The sequence below is a fragment of the Heloderma suspectum genome, chromosome 1, assembly GCF_057233095.1.
Source record: "Heloderma suspectum isolate Gila_16-S chromosome 1, 16-S_ref, whole genome shotgun sequence".
Taxonomy (NCBI): Eukaryota; Metazoa; Chordata; class Lepidosauria; order Squamata; family Helodermatidae; genus Heloderma; species Heloderma suspectum.
This window is the reverse complement of record NC_139458.1, coordinates 243,587,258-243,599,070: the sequence shown is the minus strand read 5'-3', so window position 1 is coordinate 243,599,070 and position 11,813 is coordinate 243,587,258. Positions and strand designations below refer to the sequence as shown.

The 11,813-nt window shown below is 44.6% G+C and overlaps 1 protein-coding gene across 1 annotated transcript in view; it reads right to left on the bottom strand.

Moving 5' to 3' along the window:
• Positions 1–11,813, bottom strand: part of TRAM2 (translocation associated membrane protein 2) — a 67,961-nt gene that overhangs the window by 11,152 nt on the left and 44,996 nt on the right. Inside the window, exons 4-5 of the mRNA XM_084822662.1 lie at positions 10,902–11,018; positions 5,100–5,158 (exon numbers count right to left, since the gene is read on the bottom strand). Coding sequence (XP_084678788.1) covers positions 5,100–5,158; positions 10,902–11,018 — 176 coding nt within the window. The remainder of the gene's footprint in view (positions 1–5,099; positions 5,159–10,901; positions 11,019–11,813) is intronic.

Here is an 11,813-nt window from a genome sequence, read left to right as displayed (position 1 = left end):
GTCCCTTTGCTCCATCCAAGGCAGAGATGTGGGCTTCCTGTTTAGTCATCGTGATGCTTTTAGGACTGTGCAACTGACATGCACTTCTGAGGCACCACAGACAGGACTGATAACGATACTAATGGTATTCTGACCACTGACTCTGTCCCTTGTGGGACACAGTCCTCAGGAATGTTGGCCCATAGCACTGACACACATCCTGCGAAAAAATTGCACACAATATCCAAATTATATTTATTTAGGAATGATGTGGTAGCCAAGGATATTAATAGCATTCGGGAGTGAAGGTGATGAGACAAGAAGGTCTAAGTTCCAGAAGACCTGCCCAGCCTAACAGCAGAGTAGCCTTCCGGAACCAGGAAAACCAAGTTTCTAATTCCAGTTATGCAAGTCACAACCTGTCCTTTCTACTTCAAAGGCACACTGAATGAGCTCCTTTGAGACTGTCTTCAAGCACTGGTGACTCGGTTTCCCACAAAAAGCTTTTTAAAACTACCCTATCCTTGTGGGGATAGGAAGGAATCTTCTTAAAAGACACAAACGGAGGCAAGAACTACCAAGGGCCAGTTCAGAAAACTCCAACACTACTTGATTGAAAGGAGATGCACACTACAGCTGATGGGGGTCATTTTAATTGCTCCATCACTTGCTCAAATCACATTTAAGCACAGGATAAAATGTGATGTCACTCGGGACAAGTGATAAAGGAAACCAAGTTAAGTGCTCTCTCAAATCAGCTTCACACACTGGCTGAAGTCTGGCTGGTTGTGAATGAGCCTGGGTGCTGTTGCATGCTGCTGGATTAGTGGGAGCAGCTAAACAAACCCAGACCTTCCTTCCGTCCGACCATAGTTTGCTTAGTGTGAAGTACAGACATGGCCACTCTGTACAACATGGAGATTAATTCCTCCAAAAGCAAATGCACACATTTCAAACGCTGAAGTACATACTCCCCCTCCCCCACTCAACACAGAGTAATCTGTTTTGGAAAAGTGTGATTTGTGAAGTAGCTCTTGGCCATCAAGGCATCTTGGCTTCAAATGAGTTAGGGAAGAGGGAGCAGATGAGGGAAATGGATGCAAATCTTCCTATGAAGTGAGTACATGGTTTTTCAGGCCCAAATCTGTATACATCTGAAAAAACTTGGATTTATAGCTGCTTAAAACTGGTACCAAGAGGCGCCATGTAATAACAGCATGTCTTGAAGTTAACGTAATGCCTTGTACATGGGGCTGCTGTTGAAAATGGTCTGGAAACTTCTACTAGTGCAAAATATGGCTGCAACAGTTTTAATCAGGACCAGGTACTATTGACTTATTATCTCAATCTTTTCTTACTTTCACTGGCTTCCAGTTCATTTCTGGGCCCAACTCAAAGTGCTGGTTTTAAGCTATAAAGGTCTACACAGCTTGTGACCTCAGTATCTGATAGAACACCTCCTTCCATATTTATTTATTTATTTATTGCATTTATACCCCGCCTTTCTCCCTCTCGCAAGGAACTCAAGGCGGCTTACATTATCCTCCTCCTCACCGTTGTATCCTCACAACAACAACCCTGTGAGGTAGGTTGGGCTGAGAGTCTGTGACTGGCCCAAAGTCACCCAGTGAGCTTCCATGGCCAAGTGGGGACTAGAACCCGGATCTCCCGGCTCCCAGTCCGTCACTCTCACCACTACACTACACTGGCTCTCAAAATATGTACCCCTTAGGTGTTCTTTGGAAGCCCCACTATCAAAAATTCAGAGGGCGCCCATGAGAGAGAGGGCTTGCTCAGTGGCTTTGGAATGGTCTCTCTAAGGAAGCCCTGCCTAGTGCCTGCATTACTGTCTTTTCAGTGCCAGGTTAAGACTTTTCTGTTCTCTCAGGCTTTTTAAGATTTGGATTTTAATGCCTGTAGTTTGGGTTTAACTCCTGTAATCTATGTTGTATTTTATGGGATTATGCTGGTATGTGTCTTCTGGACTTTTAAACTGCACTTTTTGTTTGTTTGTGAGTTTTATTATATTTTACCGTGTTTTAACCTGCACAATGTCTAGAGAGATTTTGCCTATGAGGTGCTTAAGAAATAAAATAAAATAAATAAATGTATGCATAGTTCATGTGGACTAAGGCGCGTGTGCAGTTGTGTTTACCTGTTTATACTGGCAATTAGCCACTCCCCTCAAGGAAACACTGTCTTCCTGCTCAAGAAGAGCCTGGCTGTGTTTGCAGAACACAGCCTTCATTAGCAGAAGGCCACCTTCATGATGGGGGGAGGGCAGGAAGAGGCTGTACATTTTGGCAGGAGAAATCCTTTCTGTTTGCTTTTTGGCTTCCATTCAATGCGGAGGAAGAGATCTCTAGAATTCACCTTGGATGCTTCCAGACGGAATGTTTCTAGCAGTACCAACTGAAAAGCATTGGGCAGCCGTGCCCTTGTTCCCTCCTTAACGGATTTTTTGTGGTAAGAAAAAATGGTGGAAAACACAGTAGGAAAACATAGCAGGGGTACAAATGGAAGACAACGATGTCTAGACCTGCCCGCCCCACAATAAAATTCCATCTTTGTGGCAGGACAATTGCACAATAAAATCCTCGTCTGGGAGCATCCTTTGCATCTGACACAACGGCAGGGAAATTCTTGGGGAGCAAAGGAATGAAATCAAGGCCAAGGGAGGCCCCTCTCAGGAATACAACTATGGGCTTGGTAAGTAATACTGATCCCTCAAAAACACACATCAATTATACCCTTATGTGTATTTTTGGTATCACTGCTAATGCCGATAATGCTAATGCCAGTAATGACATATTTTCGTGCATTACTATAAACTGGCTTTCCACGAGCAATTTTGCACTAGTATGAAATGAACATAATTAGTGTTATTTGGTTGGCTGAAATGCATTGATAGGTGGCATTAAAAGCTCCTTTCATAAATAGGCTTGAAAGACTTTGGCTTTTTAATGTTTTAAGACATGTTTGTATTTGATTTTATTGCTTAATATGTTATTTGTTTTATACTGTAATTTTATTTTTATTGTTCATATTATATTTCAGCCGTGTCCATACATTTCAGCAGTGTCCAAATTCTTCAGTTTTGGGGCGGCATAGGAATACCACTAACAAATAATAAAGAAATAAACTGGAGTTAATATGCCACTATTAACAGCAGCAGGAATAAAACCTTTGGGGCACATCCAAGTTCTTCAGAGAGACACTCTAAGTAGTACTGCTCTCTATGGCAACGGTGAGGTTAAAAGATATGCTTCACCCTGACTTTTTGAAGAGAGGTACCCCAGATGGGTTTCAGCCCACTTGCACAGCCGTGCTCATGGGATCACCAACCAGAATAACTGGTTTGAAATCTGGAGGCTCTGAAGCCTGGAGTAACTCGGAAGTAACGCTGTTGTTCAAAGAGAGCCCTTTGCTTTTAGAAATAGGAAACAAAAAGTCCAGTCCAGACTGGACTTCTCTATGCCTGTCAAGTCAATGGTTCCCAGTAGCATCCCTGGAAAATTAAGCAGCCTGAAGAGGCAACACTACCAGGAGTGACAGCAGCTGTGAAGCAGAGTTGCCAGCCACAGACTTCAGTGAAATAGTGGCCGTGTCTGAAGTATGAAAGGGGCCACAAGCCACAGTCTTAACACCTTCTATAGCTGCGGAGGATAGGTGTTTCCTAGCCCTACCAGCGAAAAGGCAAAGTGCAGCTATTCTGTCTTTGCTTTCTTAAGGGATTTTCTGCGGTAAGAGAAAAGACAGAAGTGGTAGGAAAACATGGGAGGGTTACAAACTGGAGATGAGAGTGTCTGGACCCCTCAGAAAATTCTGTGAAGGAGTCAAGGTGATGTCGTAGAAGCCTTGTCTGGAAGCACCAGATGAGACACAGCTGCCTTTGTTCCCCTTGCAAGGAGAAGGCTTTGACTGCAATACTGGCACTGATCACAGGAGAGCGCTGTGAGATCACTTTTGGAAGGCATCTAGGGATGTACAAAAGTCACTTACCTTTTCGCAGCTTGGCTTGCGGTGGGGGGGAGGCTTCCCGCCTCGCCCGGCCGAAATTCAGGCCGGAGAGAAGCGCCCCGTCTCCCCGGCCGCGAAACAAAAAGTAAAAAAAAAAAGACCCCATGATAGGCTACGTGACGATTTACATAGCCTATCACGGCTAGATTTCCAAAGGCAGCCGTGATAGGCTACGTAAATCGTCACGTAGCCTATCACGGGTGACTTTGGAAAAAAAAAAAGCGCGTATGCAAATGGCGGCGGCCCATGGGCGCCGCCATTTGCGTATGCACTTTCCCCCCCCCCCCCAAAGTCACCCGTGATAGTCTACGTGACCATTTACGTAGCCTATCACGGCTGCCTTTGGAAATCCAGCCGTGATAGGCTACGTAAATTGTTACGTAGCCTATCACGGGTGTGTGTTGTTGTTTTTTACTTTAGTTTTTTTTTTTTGCAATGGCGGTGGCGGCGGCAGCCGGTCGGGAGACCGGTCGCTGCCCCCGCCCGCGCTGAACCGCCACCGGGACCCGCCGCCGGGAGGGACATTCGCCAAAGGTAAGTCCCGTCCCGGGGGGGGGTGGCGGAGAGTTTCACCGCCGATTTCGGGGGGCCGAATGCGTTGGTGCTCGGCCCCCCGAAGATTCAGGGAGAAATTCTCCGCCATCCCTATGAAAGATGCAAGCAATGACAGATGTAGGAGAATGTTGTCTCAGTTTGTTTAACATCAGAACTTTCCTTTTTTGCACCCCCAAACGTGAGTGCATTTTTCATGCAAAGCTTGCATATTCCCGAGCTTGCAATCACAGAATGTGTTTGCCAGAAAAATGCACACTTCAAAAATGTGCATTTGACAAAAAATACGCATTTACACATTATAAAAAATGCATGCCTAAATGCATACTTCCCCCATTCAGCAACCAGATCAAAAATCTCGCATTCAACGGAACAAGCTTCAAGGTGAACTCGAAGAACCGCACTGCGCTCAAGCCTCACTGATTCTCCCATCCGAAGCATTGCATGCACCTCCACTGGCGCTATCCCTCGCTCCTGACCTCAGATAAACCAAGAAGAATGGAAGTGGTTGTGCCTGACAGTACAGTGTTTGCTCTGTGGCTACTTACGGGAGATGAACATGAGGGTAGCTCTCCCACAGACTCTTGGGGTCTGATAAGTATCCTTCCTGGATTTAAAAAAAAAAAAAAAGATGCACAAAAATGGTAAGTCACCAGCCACCTTTGGATTAACGACAGCCTACTCAAGTTCTTGTGCCCAATCCTAAGGTAAGAGATGGATATCCAGGTAGACAACCATTTCACATTTACAAGCTATCATTTCAAGCAGATAATGGAAATACATTTACATTTTTAAACCTTCAGTTTGCACAGTTTAAATTAGCCTTCTTCAACCTGGTGCCCTCCAGATGTCTTGGACTACAGTGCCCATAATTCCCAGCCAGCATGGCCATTGGTGGGAGTTGTAGTCCAGCACATCTGGAGAGCATCATGTTGGGGAAGGCTGATTTAAACTCTGTGCAAACTAAAGGTTTAAAAATGTAAATGTATTTCTATTATTTGCTTGAATGTCAAAAGACAAATAAGTGGTTGCAGAAGGGTGTGTGTGTGTGTGTGTGTGGGTGTTTGTGTGTGTGTGTGTTTGTGTGTGTGTGTGTGTGTGTGTTTAAAGGCAAAATTGGATATATCTTGGAGAAATTTTGCTACACTTTTTAATTTAATTTTAGATCATATTTAACGCCTTGCAGAGCTCCTCTAGAATGTTAATTACATTACATGAACAATATGCTGTGGGAAGGAATGGCAGTAATGGGGTTGGTACATCTCCAATACCCTCAGCAAAGAGGGTAAGTTTGCAGTCACCTGTACAGTCTGTACAGAAGCGGGCCCTATACCCATGAGCTGTGGAAATACATACCTCAAAGGGTGGGGGAGTCCCTTCCAGCTCTCTTCCTATGCAACTATTAGAGGGGAAATGTCCCTCTAAAAGGTGAGACACCCCTGAAGTCGGAAAGGTGAGCAAATTGTGTGACTGCACAGATGATCAGCCAGACAACAGTTACAAGTAAGCGACATGTTTTCTTCATCAAGACTGTTGTGTAGTCCCACAACTGCAAGAGTGGTTAGCTAACGTATCTGGAGAAGGGTGTTGGTTTCCTCATGAGACTATGGAGGCCCACCCTTGAAAGGCTGCTCACATATCAGGAGTGCAGTGGCTTTATAAATAAAGTTGGAATAGTGGACAATGTGGCAAGTCTTGCAGAGAACAGGCACTCTCTTGGAGAAAGCGGGCAAAGCTGCTATTGCTCTGGTAGAGTATTCCCCAACTCTTCTTGACTAACTCACAGATTTTTAGATCCTGAAGATTATGGTTTAGTCTTGGATTATTGTTAATTCCATTTAGGAGTGAAGTCATATGACTTCTTAGAAGACTGCTGATCAACAGGAGATCTGAACTATACTATTGAAGGCTGGTATCGAGAAAGCTGAGTAGACTGTCCTGTGATTTCTAGTGAATGAGCTGTAGATTAGGTTTTGTTGAACCTTTCCAACGTATCTGTGTATGTTGAGAAAACCTTTGTAGTGTCCTAAATGCATGATCCAGTTCCTCCGAGGAGAGCAGTCTAACCTGGAAAGTCTTCAACCATAAGTGTTTGAAGTATTAGTCTGTTTTGCTAGCCAAATAACTTGAATTTAGAAGCGTCTTAGTAGCTGCTTTTTATTCCTAGGAATGATGGGAAAAGAGCAGAGATCTCCCGAAGGCAGTTTTGATTGTGGGATATAGAGATTTGGTATTTAGAAATTCAAAATGATGACATAACTGCTTGAATCCATGCAAGGTAGGTTCATGAGAGCCAGACCCCAGAAGCAGCATCAGGAAACTGAATAAGGGGAGGGGTGGAGAAACAATCAGTGGGATGGTTCGCATGATTGAAGAGCCCACCATGGGTAATTTAAGCCACAGTGGGTTACGGCGCATGCCAGCAGCCATTTTAAATATTCATCATTTGTGGTGTTATACAAACCTGGGCAGCGGGGGACGTGTGAGCATTAAATAATGCTCACACGAGCACTGCATAACCCAACAACAGACCATGGCTTTGTATGACACGAAAAGCTGCAGCTGGGTGATGAATATTCAAATCCCACCTAGCACATGCCGAAGCCCATCGTGGCTTCAATAACCCATGGTGGGCTCCTTTTAGTGTGTGAACTGGATCACTGTGACCAGAGCTGCTCTGGCCAGAAATGAGCACTGTGCCTGCTCCTATGAAGTAGAGCCTGAGGTTTTAGCATGTTAGTATAGTGTTGTGCATCTTCTTTTTGTCTCTTCAGTAGGCAGGTCCAAAAGGAGTGTGAGTTCACTCTGAATCCTTGGAATGCTTAGAAGCTTGCTGAAAATCTGATGAGCCCTTGGAAGCTGGTCAAACAGCGGGGTTGGGGACAGATGAGGAAGTGACTGGAAGAACTGAAATAGAGCCCCTAGATTCCTTGATCTGAATAGTTTCAAGCATCATAGTCTCACTCAAAGATAGGGCTATCAGGAAGACACTCACAGTCTCAAAGACTGGTTCCAGATGTGTTGTAATGAACACAGGAATCAACTCAGATAAGGCAACAGTTAAGACCATCAGAGATATTTATTTATTTTATTTTTATTTATTTCATTTATATCCTGCCTTTTTTCCTCCAAGGAACTCAAGGCAGCATACATAATCCTCCTCCTTCTTCCATTTTATCCTCACAACAATAACCCTGTGAGGTAGGTTGGGCTGAGAGTCTGTGACTGGCCCAAAGTCACCCAATGGGCTTCCATGGCTGAGTGGGGACTAGAACCCGGATCTCCCGACTCCCAGTCCAGTATTCTAGCCACTATACCACACTAGCTGTTTTTAGGAGTCTTTTTGTTACAGCAGTCATAAAGACAGACCCCAATGCACAGGGTGCGGGAGTGAGAGAAAGGCCAAAGTAAAATCAGGGAAAATTTTAATCCTAAAAAGCTTGTCTCCTGTTGTGATAAATGCATAAGGAGGCATTCAGCTACTTGCATTATAATCATTGGGATATGGAAGGATGGAGAAAGCGAAAGCTATTCTGCCTGGTCCAATGAAGATTTAAACAAAATTTGAGTCAGAAAAGAGCTCATGCCTCGCTGAAATTCTTGGCCTCCTAGAGGCACAGCTTCACACCCTGAGAATACTACACTTAGGGCGCAGTGCTAAGTAGATAGGTGGCCACCTCTGACCTTGGAGGCGACTGCCTATCCAAAGCAAAGCAGGACAGGCACAGGGGATCGTTCCGTCCACGCCTCTCCTGCCTTGCTCTTTTTCACTAGACAGCCATTTTCGGCTGTCTAGCAGCCGGGGGGCAGCGGCCAAGAGAGGAAGCTGCCGTACGACATGCTCTCCCTGCCCCCGAACGCCCCCCAGCCCACCCCTTTTCAGTCGCTCCGCGCTCATCTTCTGAGTGTGGAGGTTGGGGCTTCTCCGCACTGCCTCTGAAGTAGTGCGGACGAGGGGGGAGGTTGGTTCTCCAGGAACCGACCTTGGAGTGCGAGCTCTGAGGTCGGTTCCTGGAATAGACCATAACCTATGGCACACTAGACAGTGTCTAGTGACCATAGGATTGCTCTCTTAAACAGAGACCTAGGATGTCACTCTTTGCTCACTGCATTTTACTTTGCATCCATTTGCAATTTGGTCAATATGATGTTTAGTTTGCAATATTTTTTGTTAGATTGTGCTCCAGCAGCAGAGGAATACTGGTAAAAACTATAAAAGGCTTATAGTCTAGCTTTAATAAAAGAAGTTTTAGATACAGCTCAATTTTGTTCCAAAAGACTGCGCTCCCCACCCTTGCTCAGCAACTGCAACCCCAAATACTTGGGTTTCTTTTCGTAACTTAAAAGGAACAGATAAGAAGCAAATGTCATCTACTTTTCTGAAAAGAGTCCACTGAAAGCTTAAACTATGGGATACTGTGAATTGTTGCAGTGGGGGGAGATTAATAATTTCAGACTTTCCAACTTTCCCCCAAGTTGTATCCAGTGTCACAAGCAATGTGGCACTGGAGCAACAGAGAGGTAGATGACAACATGAAAATGGAGGCAGCTGGTGGGCATATGAGTGCTGCAAGAAACCTGCAGATGGTGCTCTGTGCTACTTGCCCTTGGCAAACGAGGTCACATGCAGTTCCTTTCTAGATACACTGGTTGTTCCAATAGCAAGTGGGTAGCTTGGACAGAGGTAATTCGGGGTTACACCCTTTGTGGTTAATCCGTCATGAAGATATGCCAGAAGTTGTTTTTATATGCAAGCCAACTGTATCAAGAAGCTCAAGAAGCTGGGCTAAATGGGGTTCCTGTGCCATTAACCATGTGGCCTCTTCTTTCACGGCATTGTAATGATGAACAAAGCTTCACCACTATAATCAAAATTTGCCTGGGGCAAAACAACTCAGGAATGTCTCCAGGATCTTACATATCGGACAATCTCATCATAGCATTTACATTGCTACAGAGAGCAACCTACAACACCTAATTCATTTTGACCATATGCACTCCCTTATGTTCAAAATGCAAAAGAAATGGGGAAGGGGGAGGGAGAAAAACACACAATACACACATAATCTTGCGTGTATACATGTTCATCCTTACAGATTTAAAATTGGCTGAGGTCCAAGGTTTAGGCAACCTTTTTGGACGGTGGGCACAGCTGGCAATTTGATAAACTGTCCTTAGCACGACCACAAACTGGCTGCCATAGGAGGCAAAGGACAAGTAACCTGCCCTAAAGTCTGAATACAAGGCAGAAGTGGGATCTGAGCCCCCCCACACTAAAGGACTCCTTTGAACCCAGTTTTCAGCACCAATGAAACTTATTTCACAGCAAATGTGTTAATTTTAAAACAAAAAGTGGGAGGGGGGAGGTACCTTGGCAGGCGCCAAGAAGAGTGTCCAGGGGCACATTGGTGCCTACCCCCAAATTAGAGGGGTCAGAGCTTACATATCTACACCCTAGGATTTATGCTGATAAGTCTCTTATATCACATAACCCACTTAGAATTCAGAATGTTACCTAAATAGCAAGTGGACATTAAAAGACTTTTCAAATGCCAAAGAGTTTATGCGGCTTAAACAAGTTTGTAACATTCCATCTGAATCCTGCCAGTAGATTCCACATTCTGAGTGGACAGATACTGCTAACACCAGTGTGTTAATTGCTCTTCCAGTAGCCTGAGACAGCTTTCTCATAGGTTTCTATTGGAGAGATTTCTGTACATCATACTGCTGGATGTGCTGAAAATGTTTAGCTTACCAGTTCTGAGCACAGAAGCCTCCATACAGCAGATGCACATCCTTTTGTAAATGCAGGTTAGGTTCTTTATCACACACAGCGCCTACCCAGAAGAACATTCAGCACTCCATGGCTCTGAATGGGGCGCATGGGATCCATACATTCCAGTTCAGCAAAGTTCTGCTTAGGACCTTTGACCTTTGCTACAAGCCGGAAGTTACTTATATAGCTAATAAATATTTTAAATGTCAAATCTGAGACTGGAAAAACACCATCACCCAGTATTTGTTCTAAAAAAATAAAATCTAGATCTGTTAGAATACAAAACAAGATCATCACTGAGTGCAAAGGACCCTTCAGTCAACAAATCATGCCTGTTTTCACTATGCATATTTCTAAAAGAACAACTATATAATTTATTTTCAGATACATTTTTCAAAGTGATGAAGGTTCACATCTTCTCTAATCAGGATTTTGAAAGCTGTCATGACACCGGCTACACCCATTCGTATCTTTCTCTCCTTTTCGCTCATTAGCCAAAAGCTAGTGCGCTGCATTCTTTGTTGGCAACAAAGTTTATAGCCAATTTTTCTAAAGGAAATTCCAGGGAGCTTACCGTTACTACTACATATAAGCACCAGACCATGGAGGCGAGATGAAATGCTACCAGCTGTCCAGATTCATTGAACTTGCTGTGCTTGATCTTGGAAAGATGGAGCCTCCGATTGATTTTCTAGAGGAAAATAAATCAGTAACACCACAAAAAAGAAAAGCAAACATTCCACCTGCCCTCCCATACAAATACACTAGCTCAGAGCTTGTTCTGACATGCCATCATGCCAACCCTAGAAAGATCACGTCAGGTGTCTTGGGGACACCAAACACGGGCCCCTGCATTTTGGCTTGGCTTTGTGATTGCCACTGGCCTCTCCCATGCTAAACAAAATGAGGCCCTTGAGACAGGGTCCGGGTCTTATGCTTGCACAGCTTTGGAGAGCCTGAAACAAAGGCATTCTACTTCTCCAAAACTTAGTGGTAGTGGCAGCAATCCCCAGTCCTCTGGTCTTTCACTTGGAAAAGGGCGGGAAGTAGACCAGGACTTCCTCTGAACTGTAGCTGTCTGCAGCAAAATGTTTATGCAGCAGCCCCCATCTCCCTCTGTAGCAGCTCACAGTCGTCTCTGCCTGCTTCTCCCATGCAAGTTACCTTTGCCACCAGCTCAGAAGCAGGAAGGAAAGATCAGCAATATAAATTCCTGCGGACACCAGCAGCACCCACAAATCCATAACGGAGGGCTTTAAAGAAAACAATCCAGCCTCACCCGCCCTCAAGAAAGTAGAGGAAGCCCTGAGAGGGAAACTGATTTTTGCACCAAGCAAGGGAGAAAGGAAAAGGGAGTGCGGGAGGAAAGGAAAAGAAGGAGGGAGGAGTTATTAAAGCAGCCTGTAGGTTAGGTGGGGAAGAGTATATAAGTCAAGATGGGACAAATCCATATCCTTCAATCCCACACTCTAATAAAAGTTGAATG